The 20,184-nt window shown below is 39.1% G+C and overlaps 1 protein-coding gene across 2 annotated transcripts in view; it reads left to right on the forward strand.

The window, feature by feature from the left end:
• Positions 1 to 20,184, forward strand: part of OXCT1 (3-oxoacid CoA-transferase 1) — a gene marked incomplete at both ends in the record, with an annotated part of 141,274 nt that overhangs the window by 14,993 nt on the left and 106,097 nt on the right. For both annotated transcript variants that reach the window (XM_082835919.1, XM_082835918.1), the window contains 4 exons: positions 2,653 to 2,788; positions 6,076 to 6,225; positions 11,816 to 11,922; positions 14,328 to 14,388. In XM_082835919.1, coding sequence (XP_082692045.1) covers positions 2,653 to 2,788; positions 6,076 to 6,225; positions 11,816 to 11,922; positions 14,328 to 14,388 — 454 coding nt within the window. The remainder of the gene's footprint in view (positions 1 to 2,652; positions 2,789 to 6,075; positions 6,226 to 11,815; positions 11,923 to 14,327; positions 14,389 to 20,184) is intronic.

The following is a 20,184-nucleotide window of genomic DNA, read 5'->3' on the forward strand; positions in this document are numbered from 1 at the left end:
CAACCTGTAATGGAAAAGAACCTGAAAAAGAATGTATATGAATATATAACCAAATCACTTTGCTGTACACCTGAAACTAATACATTGTAAATCAACTATACTTCAATTAAAAAAAAAAAGAAGTAATGGCTATTTTCTCCTAAGACTCCATCTATATAAGTTCTGTCTGAATTGGAAGTCTTTCCAAAGCTCAGGATTCCTGATTGTCTACTTTTGTTTTATTTGCTTTTAATGATCACTAAGACCTGTTGGCCTGAGGTACCACTTACTTTGCTATGGAGTATTAACTGTCAGTCTTGATACGACAAACCCTACCTTAGGATCATTCAGATGAATTAATACTTTGATATGGATTGATTAGGAAGGCAGGAAAATTGCAGATGTTCCTTTGATCTTTGGAAGACTTTGACATGTGAATTACAAGCCTGTATAAACCAAAAGTTTCACGATATGCTATATATCAACCAATTAAATCACAGAGCCCAGGGAAGAATAGGTGTGCTATGTTAGTTATTTTCATTTCCTTGTGACAAAGTAATTTTGGATTACAGTTCTTGAAGGTGGGGATTTAGACAACTCCAAGGGCAGCCCCACTTCCATGTAGAAGACTAATAAATACTAACAGGTAATATGTGCAGCACTCCTCCCATATCCATGATTTTGCTTTACGTGGTTTCAGTTATCTATGGTCAACCTTGGTCTGAAAATATTATATGGAAAATTCCAGAAATAAACAATTCATAAGTTTTAAGTTACAGGCTATTCTGAGTACTGTGATGAAGTCTCGGGCCCTCCTGCTCTGTCTTGCCCTGGATGTGAATCATACCTTTGTCCAGTGTACCCCTCCAGTTGGTCACTTAGTAGCCACCCTGGTTATCAGATCCATGGTCATCAGATCCACTGTTGCTGTATCCCCGGTTATCAGATCCATGATCTGTATCGCAGTGCTTGTGTCCAAGGAACCCTTATTTTACTTAATAATGGCCCCCAAGTGCAAGATTATTATTAACAGTGGAGAGCTGTTTCCTCCAGCCCTGGGCCTGATGGGATGAGGGGAGGGGGCTGTTTGGACCCAGAAGAAAGCCTTATGGAGAGGGCTATCCAATGTGCTGCAGCCTGCCAGGGAGAGAGCCAAGGGAATAGATGTCCTGCTGCCATTCTCCCCCCAACCCCCCCCAACCCCCCTGGTGGTGCCTTACACTGGCTGAACCCAGTCAGCAATGGATGGGCCCAATCAGAAGCCAGAGGGCAGGGCACCCCATGATTCAGTCTACACGGGGCAGCTGCCCCAGGCTAGAGGTTGGAGAATGGATACAGAGGGACACATAGCAAATATCTAGCATGAAGACTTGATGATTTTCATTTTTATTACAAAGGAGCCAGTGAGGAGGGGGAAAGTGAAATCAAGCAATAAATTCATTTGACAAATGGTCAACAGATGTTTATGTAGAACCCTATCTGGAGGAAAAGTTTCCAAGAGAGATGGAAAGGCCAGTTCAAGGCCCCTAGACAAGATGTCTGGTATGTTTGAGGAACTGTAAGGAGGCCAGAAGAGGTAGAGAAGAGAGCAAAAAGGAAAATGGGAGGAGTGAGGTCAGAGGTGTGAAAGGGCATTCCATCCCATCCCAGGGGGTCTTGCAGTCCACTCTAGAGACATTTGCTTTTACTCTAAATAAATGGGTACCAAGGCAGGGTTTTGAGCAGAGCAGTGACATGATCTGACATATTTTATTTTATACTTGTATTTTTGGCTGTCATTTTATGAGTAGATCGTAGCAGGCAGGATTAGAAACAAGAAAGGTTACTGCAGTATCCGGGAAAGAGATGGGCCGGTCCCAGAGAGGGAGTGAGAAATGCTCAGATTCTGGATAGATTCTGAAGGTAGAGTCAGGATTTTCCAATAAAGTTGCTGTGGAATGTGTGTGTCAGAGATCACACCATGAATTTTGTTCTGAAGTAGTGAGGATGGGGCTGCCATCAGATGAGATGAAGAAGGCTGCAGATGGAGCTGAATTGAGGGGAACAGAATTGTTTACCTGAAGAACTGAATGCCTAGCTAGATAGTAATTAGCAGTAGGTAAAAAACAAACAAAAAACGTAAAGCGTTTTGTGTCATGTTTTGCAAGACCGACTTTTTAGTGATTTGTAGCCCTCTAGTGGACAAGTGTGTTATCAATCTTCAGGGAATTTTCACATCTCAAAAATGCACTCTTGAAACTACTTGTTATTTAGGCTTTAGTTTTCTTTTGAACCAAGTAAGAATAAATCATGCAGGTATTTCTTTTACACTCATGTGGGTGGGAAATGTTATTAGATTCAATATCGGAAGCTAGGACTATAAAACAAGTCTATCAGGAGGTTGACAGTTACCTGTTACCTGAACTACTTTAAGGTGTGTGTCAGGACAGTTGGGGGGAGATGAGAGGCTTGGAAATGCATTCTGAGAATTAGGAAAGAGTTAGTTGAGCGGGAATGGCCACTTGTGGGCATGAGAATGAGGAGGGAGAGTGAAGTCGAAGTTGGGAGAAAAGGAGGTTGTCAGGAGAAATGTGAGTGGTTTGTCATACAAAATTTCAAGTTTTTGAATGTAAGTGAGATTAATATTCTATCAGATGTCCCTTTGATTGTAAGCTGCTTGCATTTTCCTTCTAGGGTTGACAACTTTGGCTTGGGCCTTTTACTTCGATCCAAGCAGATAAAACGCATGGTCTCTTCGTATGTGGGTGAAAATGCAGAATTTGAACGACAGTATTTATCTGGTGAATTAGAAGTAGAGCTGACACCTCAGGTAAAAAAAATTTTTTTTTTTTTACAATACTAATTTATTTTAAAATATACCTTTTTCCTCCTAGAAATTTCATTGTGTAAGAGAGGTAAGGTAGAATGATCTTTTGCCAAACCAAGGAATTGTGTTTATAGGTCATACCTCTTGCTTGCTAGAGAACTATTTTGTTGCTGTGCACTGAAAAAGAAGGTGAAAATATCTAGGCTTCAGGATAAAATTTTAAGTTTGGCACTATAATGTATATTTCATTGGAGCATGCAAAAGAAATTGCTGGGATGTTTGATGATTGTCCTAAAAGTCAATTCCTATGAATCACAGAATTAGAAATTTGTGGGGAATCTGGTCTTGCTGAGACATAGGACAGTAAAGGCCATGGAGGGACTACATCACAGAGTAAGTGCTGGGATCAGAGCCCAGGTGTCTAGAGAGCTGATGCCATTACAAAGGAAGCAGTGATTGCAATTAATCTAGCAAGTTTCTGCTCACTTTATACACCATTTCCTCTCCTGATTGAAGAGTTAGTCACTGAGCAAAGTTTTTGAAGCCATATGAGTAAAACAAGGGTCTACAGGTTGTATACATTACTCTTCCATTTTGACATGGTCTGCCTTCATCTCTGAAACTGAGCCCACCACACTGCTTTATTTTGTCAACAGAATGTATTATTACCACTAACTTCATCAAATTGGTAATAATGTAATATAGCAGAATTTTTAAAAATTCAATCATTAAATCAATGTATATGCTTATCTGGAGAGAGCAGGCATGGGAGAACTGTTTTTTCTACTGGAAGCTTCACAGTGATTTTCCAAGTCACACCTGATCACTCTACAGTGTTGGCACCTGTGCCTCTCATAGCATTACACATGCTTGATTTATCCAATCTTCATTTAAAGTTTTTTGAGAATAACAAAAGGTGTACTATCTTCATCGCTTGTGCAACTTTTACAAAATACCACAGACTGGGTGGCTTAGAAAAGAGAAATTTATTTCTCACTGTTATGGTGGCTGAGAAGTACAAGATCAAGGTACAGGCTGATTTGGTTCTTGGTGGGGGGAGGGGAGAGAGGGAGAGGGACAGTGAGAGGCAGAGGGAGAGTACGTGCAAGTGAGTGCTCTAGGGTCTCTTATTACAAGGACACTAATCCTCTTTGATCAGGGCCCCACCTTTATGACCTCATTTAACCTTGTTGCACGTTGGGGGTTAGGGCTTCAACATGTGAATTTTGGGAGCGGGGGGAACACAAATCCGTCCATAGCATATAGTTTTCATCTTCACCTTATAGTTTGAGGTAACATATCCTTTGAGTTTGGAGCTATCGAAAATTAACTTTACAATTACCTTTTTTATCTTTTTTTTTGACTGTGCTGGGTCTTCGTTGCGGTACGTGGGCTTGTCTAGTTGTGGCACACGTGCTCTAGAGTGCGCAGGCTCAGTAGTTGCAGCACACGTGCTTCTCTCTAGTTGTGGCGCATGGGCTTAGTTGCCCCATGGCATGTGGGATCTTAGTTCCCTTACCGGGGATCGAACCTACGTCCCCTGCATTGGAAGGTGGATTCTTAACCACTGGACCACCAGGGAAGTCCCTGCCTTTTTTTTATCTTTTGCATTATCCCTTATTTTGTCAGAGGGCATATACATGGGAAAGGAACTTCCTTAATATTTCTTTCACATTCTTCCTTTAAGCTGAAAGAAGTCAGAATTTCCTGCTCCAGTTTAGTGGTGCATGAGTAAACATTGGCTCTAGGAACTCGTTTTGCAGCCTGAGAGCCAGGGAGGAAGTGCTGATGAAGTGGTAGGGATTAGGACTCCCTTGGGGGTTGGATGTGGGGTCTTGGTGGTACCTGCAGGGGGCCTGTATGTGGCAATAGTCGATTTTCATGCCTTTGCCCAGTTGGACAAAGAGGAGTATAGTATTCAGGGAGGGTGGACATAAAAAATATTTTAAAGTAGGGAGTGTTATTATGGTTGTTTTGATGATTTAATTTTTGTGGATGTTATTAACTTAAAATACCCAAAGTGCAGGGAAGAGTCACCTCTGTCCATCAGTTAGAACAGAGAACCAGGTATCTGGAAGGTTTTCATTTATGTCACAGGTCCATCCTTCCTCAGAATATCCCGCCTATTCCAAATGACTCAGTGTCTGAAATCCCAGCTGTTAGTCCCTTCTTTGAGTTTAGTATTTAAAGGCCCCAGTTCAAGTGGAAACTTGTTTTCAGGTTGGGACAATATTAACACACCATCATTAATATCTAAACCTAGGGAATTCCCTGGCAGTCCAGTGGTTAGGGCTCCATGCTTCCACTGCAGGGGGCACGGGTTCGGTCCCTGGTTGGGGAGCTAAGATCCCACAAGCCGCATGACACAGCCAAAACAAAACAAAACAAAACAAAATCTGAACCTATTCTTACTACTGGTTAGCTAGTCAGTTATCTAGTCTGAATATGATGTAGCTAGACCGTAACAAGATGTTTCACATTAGGGAGCGTGTCAGGAAACGTCCGGGTCCAGAGTTATTACCCTGTGGGAAAACCAGGTGGAAAGGCAGGTGGTGGTGGAAGAGCTGGGGAAATTAGGTTTGAAATCACTGATCCCTAGAAGGGGGACAAAGATGATCAGAAGAAGATACAAAAAAACTTTACATATAGCTGTTCCTACTCTGAAACAAAATTTGAATCTCTCTTGGCTTTTTAAAAACCATTTTACCTGTATGTCGTACTCTTTGCCTAGCTTGAATTTTTCCTTAGTTAGATAATGTAGTAGATAAAATACTTATGAGAATGGTTTAGAATAAACTCTAGATAGGTTTGAACGTTTTACATTATTATTATATAATCATAACATTGTTATTAAAGATAAGGTTCAGGCCATGCGTACATAGCACACAGTAAAACACAAAATTTAACTGTATGTTTTTTAATGTATACAGTTAAAGTTACATACTTCAGATTTGGAAATTTCTTTAAAAATATTACAGATAGACTGATGTAGAATGTGATGTCAAGAAACCAGTGGAGACATGGAAGCTGAAAGCACTAATATACAAATAAGCAGTTCCATTAAGGATTAAGGATTAAGGATAGAGAGGTTGTTGTCTAGAAAGATAGTAACTGTTTTACATTGATATTCTAGCCTGCGGTGTCAGCGAGACAAACCAGTATGCACTGCTGGGTGTGGTTTAGATTGATAAACACCTAGAAAACAGGGACGGTGCCTGTAAGTGTTTCTGTGTCTGCAGACAGAAGTGTTTAATGGACTTCTGATGCAGTGTTGTTTTTTTCACTTGTAGGGCACGCTTGCAGAGAGGATTCGTGCAGGTGGGGCTGGAGTTCCTGCATTTTACACCAGCACAGGGTATGGGACCCTAGTGCAAGAAGGAGGGTCACCGATCAAATACAACAAAGATGGCAGCATTGCCATTGCCAGTAAGCCAAGAGAGGTAAGAAAGCTGGATATCTCTATTAGGACAGGATTCCAGGTGGACTCCTTGGGTAACTAAGTATAAAACCACACCTGTTGGGCTTCCCTGGTGGCGCAGTGGTTGAGAGTCCGCCTGCCGATGCAGGGGACGCTGGTTCGTGCCCCAGTCTGGGAGGATCCCACATGCCGCGGAGCGGCTGGGCCCGTGAGCCATGGCCGCTGAGCCTGCGCGTCCAGAGCCTGTGCTCCGCAAGGGGAGAGGCCACAACAGTGAGAGGCCCACATACAGCAAAAACAAACAAACAAACAAACAAAAAACCAAAACACATCTGTGTGAGAACACTGTCATTCATTCCATAATGTAAACATGTCAGGTAAAATTTCTAGCTAAAACTGAGCATCTGCTAGTAACTTAAATCACATAGAGAGACCAGAATAAATAAATGAGAAGAAAAGAATCTGTAATCCATAGAAGAGGTACAAGTCAAGATTAGTTTTATGGTAAGTTTTAAGAAATTTAGGAGCGTTTATAATTGCTGATTATGTTTATGTGGAAAGTAGAGTAGATGTATGCTATATGTGGTATTAAACTCTTCATGCTCAGGCTCCTTCTGGATGTGATTGAAGGGGGAGAAAAAAGCCAAAGAAATCACAAGTTTGTCTACAATCTTAAAAAGCGGGGGCAGTTATAACTATATAATGGAACAGAGGGTTCATATTATCTCCTTTGTCCTTCATTTTGTATACTGGACCTATTTGAATAACTGAATAACTTAGTTTTATTTAAAGTGCTAGATAGGATGGGGTATCTTTATACTGGGTAACTTCACTCACATATTAGAAAAGAATAGGGACTTACCTGGCAATCCAGTGGTTAAGACTTCGCCTTCCAATGCAGGGGGTGTGGGTTCAATTCCTGGTGGCGGAACTAAGACCCCACATGCCTCACGGCCAAAAAACCAAAACATAAAACAAAAGCAATAATGTAACAAATTCAATGAAGACTTTAAAAATTGTCCACGTCAAAAGAATCTTTTTTTAAAAAAAAAAAGAAAAGAAAAGAACTCTAGATACAGGTATTTGAGATCCTCAGGTTTGAGCCAGTTTTTAAAATGACACATGCCAGCTGTATTTTTAGTGTCTTTCCCTTCTCCCTGCCCACATGGCTCATGAGCATTAACAAATGTTGCAGAAATGCTGAGCTTATCTCTAGGGAAGCGAAAATTTAGTAAATCAAGGGCTTTTATCACCTTTCTGCTTATAGGGATGTTAGCTCTGCACGTCTGTGTTTTGAGGGAAGATAAAGGTCTGCCCTTGTCCCCTGCTGTCCAGTGTTTATCCAGCAGCGTCCTCCATCTGGAGCTTTGCCTTTCTGATTAGAGTGACCTATATTGACCCAAAGCTTTTGTTAATACGCTATCTTGCTGCTTTCTTTACCGCCTAATTAGGTTTAAAAAGTTTTTGACAAAGTAAAGGACAGGAACCTAATTATTAAGATGGATCTTGGTTAATATAGATAAAGATGCCTGGCAAAATCGGGTGAATGCTTTGAGAGCTTGCTAGAAGTTACAGCATTAACTCTCCTGGTGAAAACATAGGATAGACTAGAATCTGTTCTGAATGCCTGGGTTCATCTCAGGAGGTGTAGGAATCTAGCAGTTTTGTCATTTTGTCTGCATCCCCTAGGAAAACAACAGTAATTTCTCGAAATGATTCTTGTTAGTTCTTTGTTGTCCTCGATTACGGTGGGAAGAGGAAATGAGTGAATTCCTTAGGTCAGTGATAGTTATTGAGGACCTTCTGTTTGTCAAACACTGGTCTAAGCGTGGTGGAAAAAGAGGTGTTCTAGACCAAGTCCCCCTGACAAGGAACAAATAGACAAACAGACAGTGTCAATACTGGAAGTGCTGTGAACACAAATCAAGTAGGGCAAAGGCAGAGAGGATGATGAGTATGGTCAGGAAGATGTGCTCCAGGCTGGGTCAGGGAAAACCTCTCTGAGTAGGTGACATTTGGTAGAGACCTGAATAAAATAGGGAATGATTAAAAAAAAAAAAAAATAGGGAATGAGCTGGGTGAAGATTATAGGTTTGTGCTCTAGTCAGAAGGAAGAGGAAGGACAGGGTCCCAGGGCAGGCTTACCTCATGTGTGGAACAGCAGGGCAGTAAGACTGGAACAGAATGAATGAGGAGACAGTGGTAGGGTTGGAGGTTAAAGAGAGGCAGGAGCCAGACCACACGAGTTTGGCCTTTACTGAGTGTGGTGAGAGGACAACAGAGTGTTTTGAATATGGTGGGACAGTGATGGGATCTGAGTTACATTTTGGAAAGAGCACCGTGGCTGTTGGGTAGTGAGTTTTTTTGCTGGAGACCCAACAGCAGAAGCAGGGAGACGGATGAAGAGGCTGTTGTATTAATCCAGGTGGGAGTGGAAGGTGGTTTAGACTAAGGTGGTAACAGTGGAATTTGTGAGAAGTGGTTGCAATTGGGAAATACGTTGATAGTAGAGCCAACAGGATTTACTGAGTAAGAAAAGACAAGAATCAAGCATGCTGCTTATTGAAAAGGGCCGAGCATGGGGGTAATCAAAGAGCTCTGCCTGGACTTGGTGCTTTGGAGACATTCACTACCTTCCAAGAGGAGGTGTTCTGTAGGCTCGAGCTCAGCTCCAGGAGGGTTGAGAGCTGGGGTAGGAACTTTGGAGGCATCAGCACGTGGTGTTTAAATCCATGGGACTGGGGCTGGAGTGTAGACAGAGAACAGCTCTTTTGCCTTTAAGGGTTTAGAAGAGGCCTGACATTGAAAGGGAGCAGCAAATAAGATGGGAAAGAGTGTCTAGTGAGTGGAGAGGAAACCCAGGGGAGTCCGGTGATTTGGAAGATGGGAACTTTTACAAAGGAGGGAGTGATCAACCGTGTCAGAGTATGAAGAGGTTGGGTAAGAGGACTGGAAATTGACTGTTGGGTTTGGAAACGTGGAGGTCATTGGTGACCTTAAACAGTGATTTTTCTGGAGAAGAGGATTTTTCTGGAATGGTAAAAATTTGACTGGAGTGGATTCAAGAAAGGACTGAAAGATGGGGAAGTGGAGACTCTGACGTGCATAACTCTTTCAAGTAAATATAACAGCTAGTTGGACAAAACCAATTCCTCCCCTGTTTTAAAATTTTAGAATAGTGAACACTTAGCAACTTCTGATGTGTAGACTCTTCAGGAAATTAGATAACTGGAATAGAAAGAAATGCCAATGTTTTTACTTTGCCCTGGCTTAGCATATATTTAGATGTATATGTAGTTCTCTAGATCTGTATGTAAAGGCCTCAACTATCATCTCTGGTGATGGCTGAAATACATAAGACTTAAACTATATTGATGTGTAGGTTACAAATATCTTTCATATAATTTGTCTAAGTTCATATTCATATGATCTTCATTCATCAGTGATTCCCTAAATTCATTAAGCTTTTCTAACAGGAAAGTGGGATAATGTCTTTAAGGAAACTGTTCTTTAAGAAATGATTCTGTTTTAGTGCAGATCAAAACTACAATGAAGTATCACCTCACACTGGTCAGAATGGCCATCATCAAAAAGTCTACAAATAATAAATAGTGGAGAGGATGTAGAGAAAAGGGAACCCTCCTACACTGTTGGTGGGAATGTAAATTGGTGTAGCCACAATGGAAAACAGTATGGAGGTTCCTTAAAAAGCTAAAAGTAGAGTCACCATATGATCCAGCAATCCCACTCCTGGGCATATATCTGGAAAAGACAAAGACTCTAGTTCGAAAAGATACATGCACCCCAATGTTCATAGCAGCACTATTTACAATAGTCAAGACATGGAAGCAACCTAAATGTTCATCAACAGATGAATGGTTAAAGATGTGGTACATACATACAGTGGAATATTACTGAGCCATGAAAAAGAAATGAAATAATCCCATTTGCAGCAACATGGATGGACCTAGAGATTATCATACTAAATGAAGGCAGACAGAGAAAGACAGATATCATATGATATCACTTATATGTGGGATCTAAAAAAATGATACAGATGAACTTATTTACAAAACAGAAATAGACTCATAGACATAGAAAACAAATTTATGGTTACCAAAAGGGAAAGCGAGGGAGAGGGATAAATTAGGAGTTTGGGATTAACATACACACACTACTATATATATATAAATAAACAAGAACCTACTGTATAACACAGGGAACTATATTTAATATCTGTAATAACCTATAATAGAAAATAATCTGAAAAAGAATATATATGTGTATGTGTACATATATATGTCTCAATCACTTTGCTGCACACCTGAAACTAGCACAATACTGTAAATTAACTATAATTTTAAAAAAAAGAAAGAATTTCTTGTTTTAAACCACAGTTAAAGAAAAGTAAATGTACTGGAGCTTTCTCCAGCTTTCTATAAAATGCATGTAATTTGTCCACTAGAGGGCGCAGTAGGAATGAAAATGGAGTTTGGCCTTCAAATGGCTCCCATCTCCTGTGGTGATGGAGAGAGGTATTGACGTTGTTTCCCCTCTTCCTTTCAATTCCCAGAGCTAAGTCCCCATGAAGAAAAAACGAACAAAATGCCGCGGCATAGTTTTGCTTTATGCGTCTTCTCCCCTCCCCTCCCATTTGGAGTAGAATTAAAAGTAAATAAACATACAAAAATCAATAGCCTTCCATTAGACCAGTAATGACAGAGAGAAGGTATAATAGAATAAAATATAACAGTCACAGTGGTATCAAAAACCAAGAAGCACCTATGAATAAAGCTGGAAAATATATACAAAGCTTTTTCTGAGGGAAAACTATGAAACTATTGAAGGAGGTAAAAGAAGACTTTAAAAAATGTAGGCCTATATTCTCACAGGTGGGAGGATATAGCATGTCAGTTCTCTACAAATTTTAGGAATCCCAATTAAAATCTCAGCAGAGGATGATGGATTCATTAGAAGAGATGAATGGATTTTTATAACTATTTTAGGTAGGAAAACAGTGCATTGCCCATTTCATGCAACTTACATGGGGCTCTTTTTCGTGTTCAGTATGTAAATTATTCACACAAATAATAAAGTGAGTGCTAACACACACAGTCTATGCCTTAAGCATAGGGAGCTTCCTCACAATTGCCAAGCTTCCTCTTGCTTCTGAGCCTTTGCACATGCTGCTCCCTCAGTGGCCTCTTCACCATTTTTTTTTTTTTTTTTTTTTTTTTTTTGCGGTACGTGGGCCTCTCACTGCTGTGGCCTCTCCCGTTGCGGAGCACAGGCTCCGGACGCGCAGGCTCAGCGGCCATGGCTCACGGGCCCAGCCGCTCCGCGGCATGTGGGATCCTCCCGGACCGGGGCACGAACCCGCGTCTCCTGCATCGGCAGGCGGACTCTCAACCACTGTGCCACCAGGGAAGCCCCTCTTCACCATTTTGACGAAGCCCTGGTTGCCTGCACTACTCTTCCTTGAAGTTTCAGTTTAGATCTCTCCCTTTTTTCTAACTAGGCTTGTATCCTTATTATCTGCCTCTATCAGAGCAGGGAACACAACCAAACAAGACCTCTGCAGATCCTGACAATGCCCTCTTTGTCTCTTGCAGGTGAGGGAGTTTAACGGTCAACATTTTATTTTGGAGGAAGCAATCACAGGGGATTTCGCTTTGGTGAAAGCCTGGAAGGCAGACCGAGCAGGAAATGTGATTTTCAGGTAATATAATGGTTTTAAAAAATGTTAAATGTAATGCATTTCAGCAACTTTATATTTCCGAAATTATGATTACAAAATGGATATCTTGATGTGTTTGGTATTTAAAAATTTATTTTAAAAATGGCTTAAAATCAAACACACCTGTGTGTGTGTATATAGGTGGGTGCAGAACCATTGCTGTGCAGTCATGCTGGTTTGATACACTTGAGGACATCTGTTCTGATTGGTTGGTACCCATGGTGCACTGTTTGTTAACTATTTGAATCTGTATATCCTTGTATATAGTCACATACAAATTATTTTTGCCCGTGTACTTTAGTTGCCAAAACTAGTTACAGTGTTGTGACATGCTTAAAAAATGTGACTAAAGCACACAATTATATTTAATTTTAACAGTGTTATTTATATGAATTGTCTTAAAATGCCTGTTACTTTGATATTATGGAAAAATATTGCTAATAATCACTTAGGTCAGTTCTTTTCCAGGCCTATTGGTGTCTTCTAGGAAATGCTTATAAAGATTATGTCTGGAAAGTTGGTTACCCTTAATAATGTTTAACTTTCATTCTTGTTATCTAGATAGCCACAGATATTAAGCCACTTAATAGATTTCAATATCTTTTGATTACCCTCAGCATACTAAATACCAAGTTTTAGTATCTTGGATTTAGGGATTATATAGTTGTTTTTGCAAATTGTGCCACGTTTGAATATACTCATAAAAATTTTTCAAAATGTTTGGTCTTGAAGACGTCACCTGTTAGGTTACAGAAATACTTGTCTTTCTCATAATATTGGCCTTTTCCTGCTTTTAGTTAGTGATATTTTTTATCTTTACCAAATGCAGCTTTGGTATAATCACAATTAAATTACCAGTGGTCACTCTCATGTTTTTGTTCATTTCTGAAGATCTTCTATGACATTAATACTGTATTTGATTTCTTGAATTTAGCCAATTTTTTGGTTCATTTGTTTTTGTTTTGTTTTTGTTTTTTTGTCCGGCCACAGCGTATGAGATCTTAGTTCCCCAACTAGGAATCGAACCCGTGCCCCCTGCGGTGGAAGTGTGGGTCTTAACCACCGGACCACCAGGGAAGTCCTGGGATTTAGCCAATTTTTGATATTATAACCAATTTTGGCAATTACAGAGGACATTTTGAATGATGTCTACCTTATTTGACACCTTGATGTAATGCTTGCAAAGCTTAGTTGTTGTTTATTTTTAAAGGTTAATGAAATTGTATAGTAGCAAATGGAAATGAATTATTTAAAGTATTTCCATGAGTTTATCCTGTGCTTTATTGCCTGTTATCTAAAGACTGCAGAAGGGCTGTTCTGAGTACAGACCTTATGCCTGTAGTTTCTGCTCAGTAGCCATTGAGCTTTGATCTGAAATGAGAGTGCTTGTCCCCAGTGGTCAGGTGGCCTAGATTCTTAAGATACTGACTTCTAGGCTGACCTTCACGTTTAGTGGGACAACTGGTACAGAGGTCTGTCTAGGCCATTGTTAGAGTGGGCAGGCTCTGCATGCCTGCACCTCAGGCCACTCTGCCCTTGGAGCTTTTGATGCTGGACGTCTGGTGGAATCCAACACGGTAACTTGTCAAAGTACACAAGGATTCCTCTCTTGAGGACACACCTATCCTTGAATCCAAGTGAAAGAAACATTGGTGTAACAAAGAGCTGTTAAGGCATAGCTGTGAATTATTTCTCTTTACCAAAGAATTTTCCCTATCAATTTACACTCTCAGAAACAAAAATACATTAAGATTTTTATAATTAGAGGAAGTACATTAATTTAGGAACTTGGGAATGCAGAACCATCAGCAAAATTGGCTGCTTAAAATTTTTCACTTCAGGGTCTGATGGGGGGGTTGTAGCTTTAAAAATTTCATTAGAAGTTGATTCTCCACACTGATCTTTACGACTCACAAATCACCGATGAATGTTTCAGTTAATTTCAGCAATAGGTTTCTTTAATAGGAGTATAATTACTATACCTTCTCATATAAAGCACTTGCTACTTTTCTTAATATTTTAACAAGAGCAAGCTTAGTGAAATATTTAACTATAAAACAAAGTGGCATCTCAGGTAAAAGACTTAGAGAAATTAGTTTTAGAGTAGATTTATTAATATCCATTTTATTTTTCTGTGTATAACTGTTGAATATGAAAAGTATTCCCTCTTTCTCTTAACCCCATAAAAAGCTATATAATTGAACGAAGTGACCATCGTATTGTTTTTGTTTATAAAATGGCTATAGAACTTATCGAAAATATGATACACTCTTTTAAAAAGATTCACAAAGTCTTGGTTTACAGAAATTCTTTTAATCTATAATTAAAGCTGAGAGAGACACTTATTTTTGCCCTTCTTTCTCCACTTCCTTATTCCTCTAATGTAGGAAAAGTGCAAGGAATTTCAACTTGCCGATGTGCAAAGCTGCAGAAACCACAGTGGTGGAGGTAAGAAAAGAGGTTATTTCTGATTTCCTGTTGTTAATTTTCAAAGTTGATCTTATGTATTAGTTCAAGAAAAAGTACAATGGTTCATTTGTTTTCATGAAGGAGGGCAAACAATAACCACTTTTTCATTTTGGATATTGAAGGATTCTATTTAAATATATCATAGTTGAAGTTTTGCTGGAACATGAGCTTTCTGGTTAGCTATGGTCTCACTAGAACACTCTTGTTTGGGAATCAAGCTATTAGGCTGACCAGCTCATAAAAGTCTTTTGGTACTTGAGTAAAGTGGACCTTCTTGGGTGAAGTCTCCAGATGAAATTTTTTTTTCACTTTTTTCTTTTTTTAATTTAATTTAATTTTTTTATACAACAGGTACTTATTAGTTATCTATTTTATACATATTAGTGTATATATGTCAATCGCAATCTCCCAATTCATTCCCCCTGCTTTCCCCACTTGGTGTCCATACGTTTGTTCTCTGCATCTGTGTCTCTATTTCTGCCTGGCAAACTGGTTCATTTGTACCATTTTTCTAGATTCCACATATATGCGTTAATATATGATATTTGTTTTTCTCTTTCTGACTTACTTCACTCTGTATGACAGTCTCTAGGTCCATCCGCTCTCTACAAATGACCCAATTTTGTTCCTTTCTATGGCTGAGTAATATTCTATTGTAAATATGTAACACATCTTCTTTATCCATTCTTCTGTCAGTGGGCATTTAGGTTGCTTCCATGACCTGGCTGTTGTAAATAGTGCTGCAATGAACATTGGGGTTGCATCTGTCCTTTGAATTATAGTTTTGTCTGGGTATATGCCCAGTAGTGGGATTGCTGGGTCTTAAGGTAATTCTATTTTTAGTTTTTTAAGGAAATTCCATACTGTTCTCCATCGTGGCTGTATCAACTGACATTCCCATCAACAGTGTAAGAGGGTTCCCTTTTCTCCACACACTCTCCAGTATTAGTTGTTTGTAGATTTTCTGATGATGGCCATTCTGACCTGTGTGAGGTGACACTTCATTGCAGTTTTTTTGTTTTTGTTTTTTTTTTGCGGTATGCAGTCCTCTCACTGTTGTGGCCTCTCCCGTTGCGGAGCACAGGCTCCAGATGTGCAGGCTCAGCAGCCATGGCTCACGGGCCCAGCCGCTCTGTGGCATGTGGGATCTTCCCAGACCAGGGCACGAACCTGTGTCCCCTGCATCGGCAGGCGGACTCTCAACCACTGCGCTGCCAGGGAAGCCCCTCATTGCAGTTTTGATTTGCATTTCTCTTATAATTAGTGATGTTAACCAGCTTTTTGTGTGCCTCTTGGCCACCTGTATGTCTTCTTTGGAGAAATGTCTATTTAGGTTTTCTGCCCATTTTTTGATTGGGTTGTTTGTTTTTTTACTATTGAGCTGCATGAGCTGTTTATATATTTTGGAGATTAATCCTTTGTCCATTGTTTCTTTTGCAAATATTTTCTCCCATTCTGAGGGTTGTCTTTTTGTCTTGTTTATAGTTTCCTTTGCTGTGAAAAAGCTTTTAAGTTTCGTTAGGTTCCATTTGTTTATTTTTGTTTTTATTTCCATTTCTCTAGGAGGTGGGTCAAAAAACATATTGCTGTAATTTATGTCAGAGTGTTCTATGTTATCCTCTAAGAGCTTTAGTGTCTGGTCTTACATTTACGTCTTTAATCCATTTTGAGTTTATTTTTGTGTATGGTGTTAGGGAGTGTTCTAATCTCATTCTTTTACATGTAGCTGTCTGGTTTTCCCAGTACCACTTACTGAAGAGACTGTCTTTTCTCCATGTATATCCTTGCCTCCTTTGTCATAGATTAGTTGACCATAGGTGCGTGGGTTTATCTCTGGGCTTTCTCTCCTGTTCTATTGATCTATATTTCTGTTTTTGTGCCAGTACCATATTGTCTTGATTACTGTAGCTTTGTAGTATAGTCTGAAGTCAGGGAGTCTGATTCCTCCAGCTCCGTTTTTTCCCCTCAAGGTTGCTTTGTCTATTCTGGGTCTTTTGTGTCTCCATACAAATTTTAAGATTTTTTTGTTCTAGTTCTGTAAAAAATGCCATTGGTAATTTGATAGGGATTGCATTGAATCTGTAGATTGCTTTGGGTAGTCTAGTCATTTTCACAATATTGATTCTTCCAGTCCAAGAACATTGGTATATCTCTCCATCTGTTTGTGTTGTCTTTGATTTCTTTCATCAGTGTCTTATAGTTTTCTGAGTACAGGTCTTTTACCTCCTTAGGTAGGTTTGTTCTTAGGTATTTTGTTCTTTTGGTTGTAATGGTGAATGGGATTGTTTCCTTAATTTCTCTTTTTGATCTTTCGTTGTTAGTGTATAGGACTGCAAGAGATTTCTGTGCATTAATTTTGTATCCTGCAACTTTACCAGCTTCATTGATTAGCCCTAGTAGTTTTCTGGTGGCATCTTTAGGATTATCTATGAATAATATCATGTCATTTGCAAACCGTGACAGTTGTACTTCTTTTCCAATTTGTATTCCTTTTATTTGTTTTTCTTCTCTGATTGCTGTGGCTAGGTCTTCCAAAACTATGTTGAATAATAGCAGTGAGAGTGGATATCCTTGTCTTGTTCATGATCTTAGAGGAAATGCTTTCAGTTTTTCACCATTGAGAATGATGTTTGCTGTGGGTTTGTCATATATGGCCTTTATTATATTGAGGTTGTTTCCCTCTATGCCCACTTTCTGGAGAGCTTTTATCATAAATGGGTGTTGAATTTGTCAAAAGCTTTTTCTGTATCTATTGAGATGATCATATGGTTCTTATTCTTCAATTTGTTAATATGGTGTTTCACATTGATTGATTTGCATATATTGAAGAATCCTTGCATCTCTGGGATAAATCCCACTTGATCGTGGTGTATGATCCTTTTAATGTGTTGTTGGATTCTGTTTGCTAGTATTTTGTTGAGGGTTTTTGCATCTATATTCATCAGTGATATTGGTCTGTAATTTTCTTTTTTTGTAATATCTTTGTCTGGTTTTGGTATCAGGGTGATGGTGGCCTTATAAAGTGAGTTTTGGAGTGTTCCTTCCTCTGCTGTATTTTGGAAGAGTTTGAGAAGGATGGGTGTTAGCTCTTCTCTAAATGTTTGATAGCATTCACCTGTGAAGCCATCTGGTCCTGGACTTTTGTTTGTTGGAAGATTTTTAATCCCAGTTTCAATTTCATTACTTGTGATTGGTCTTTTCATATTTTCTATTTCTTTCTGGTTCAGTCTTGGAAGGTTATACCTTCCTAAGAATCTGTCCATTTCTTCCAGGTCGTCCATTTAATTGGCAAAGTGTTGCTTGTAGAAGTCTCTTATGATGCTCTGTATTACTGTGGTGTCCGTTGTAACTTCTCCTTTTTCATTTCTAATTTTATTGAGTTGAGTCCTCTCCCTCTTTTTCTTGTTGAGTCTGGCTAAAGGTTTATCAATTTTGTTTATCTTCCCAAAGAACCAGCTTTTAGTTTTATTGATCTTTGCTATTCTTTTCTTTGTATCTATTTCTTTTATTTCTGCTCTGATCTTTATGATTTCTTTCCTTCTACTAACTTTGGGTTTTGTTTGTTCTTCTTTCTCTAGTTACTTGTAAGGTTAGATGGTTTATTTGAGATGTTTGTTGTTTCTTGAGGTAGGCTTGTATTACTATATACTTCCCTCTTAGAACTGCTTTTGCTGCATCCCATAGGGTTTGGATCATCGTGTATTCGTTGTCAATTGTCTGTAGTTATTTTTTATTTCCTCTTTGATTTCTTCAGTGATGTCTTGGTTATTTAGTAACGTATTTTTTTAGCCTCCATGTGTTAATGCTTTTTACGTTTTTCTCCCTGTAACTTATTTTCAGTCTCATAGCGTTGTGATTGGAAAAGATGCTTGATATGATTTCAGTTTTCTTAAATTTACTGAGGCTTTATTTGTGACCCAAGATGTGATCGATCTATCCTGGAGAATGTTCCGTGTGCACTTGAGAAGAAAGTGTAATCTACTGTTTTTGGATGGAATGTCCTATAAATATCAATTAAATCTATCTGGTCTATTGTGTCATTTAAAGCTTGTGTTTCCTTATTAATTTTCTGTTTGGATGATCTGTCCATTGGTGTAAGTGAGGTGTTAAAGTCCCGCACTATTGTGTTACTGTTGATTTCCTCTTTTATAGCTGTTAGCAGTTGCCTTATGTATTGAGGTGCTCCTATGTTGGGTGCATATATATTTATAATTGTTATATCTTCTTGGATTGATCCCTTGATCATTATGTAGTGTCCTTCCTTGTCTCTTGTAACATTCTTTATTTTAAAGTCTATTTTAACAGATATGAGTACTGCTATTCCAGCTTTCTTTTGATTTCTATTTGCATGGAATATCTTTTTCCGTCCCCTCACTTTGAATCTGTATGTGTCCCTAGGTCTGAAGTGGGTCTCCTGTAGACAGCATATATATGGGTGTTGTTTTTGTATCCATTCAGTGAGCCTGTGTCTTTTGTTGGAGCATTTAATCCATTCACGTTTAAGGTAATTATTGATATGTATGTTCCTATTACCATTTTCTTGATTGTTATGGGTTTGTTTTTGTAGGTCCTTTTCTTCTCTTGTGTTTCCCACTTAGAGAAGTTCCTTTAGCATTTGTTGTAGAGCTAGTTTGGTTGTGCTGAATTCTGTTAGCTTTTGCTTGTCTGTAAAGCTTTTGATTTCTCCATTGAATTCGAATGAGATCCTTACTGGGTAGAGTAATCATGGTTGTAGGTTCTTCCCTTTCATCATTTAATTATATCATGCCACTCCCTTCTGGCTTGTAGAGTTTCTGCTGAGAAATCAGCTCTTAAACTTATGGGAGTTTCTTTGTTTATTTGTCGTTTTTCCCTCGTTTTTAATACTTTTTCTTTGTCTTTAATTTTTCTCAATTTGATTACTATGTGTCTTGGCGTGTTTCTGCTTGGGTTTATCCTGCCTGGGACTCTCCGCGCTTCCTGGACTTGGTTGGCTATTTCCTTCCCATGTTAGGGAAGTTTTCGACTCTAATATCCTCAAATATTTTCTCGGGTCCTCTCTCTCTCTTCTCCTTCTGGGATCCCTGTAACGCAAATGTTGGTGCATTTAATGTTGTCCCAGAGGTCTCTTAGGCTGACTTCATTTCTTTTCATTCTTTTTTCTTTATTCTGTTCTGCAGTAGTGAATTCCACCATTCTGTCTTCCAGGTCAGTTATCTGTTCTTCTGCCACAGTTATTCTGTTATTGATTCCTTCTAGTGTATTTTTCATTTCAGTTATTGTATTGTTCATCTCTGTTTGTTTGTTCTTTAATTCTTCTAGGTGTTTGTTCTTTAATTCTTATAGGTCTCTGTGAAACATTTCTTGCATCTTCTCGATCTTTGCCTCCATTCTTTTTCTGAGGTCCTGGATTAATTTCACTATCACTCTTCTGAATTCTTTTTCTGGGAGGTTGCCTATCTCCTTTAGGTGTTTTTAGGTGTTTTTCTGGGGTTTTATCTTGTTCCTTCATCTGGTACATAGTCCTCTGCCTTTTCATTTTGTCTATCTTTCTGTGAATGTCGTTTTTGTTCCACAGGCTGCAGGATCGTAGTTCTTCTTGTTTTTGCTGTCTGCCTTCTGGTAGATGAGGCTATCTAAAAGGCTTGTGTAAACTTCCTGATAGGAGGGACTGGTGGTGGGTAGAGCCGGGTGTTTCTCTGGTGGACAGAGCTCAGTAAAACTTTAATCCACTTGTCTGCTGATGGGTGGGGCTGACTTTCCTACCTGTTTGTTTTTTGGCCTGAGGCAACCCAG

This window comes from Leucopleurus acutus, assembly GCF_964270905.1.
Source record: "Leucopleurus acutus genome assembly, chromosome: 3".
Lineage (NCBI taxonomy): Eukaryota > Metazoa > Chordata > Mammalia > Artiodactyla > Delphinidae > Leucopleurus > Leucopleurus acutus.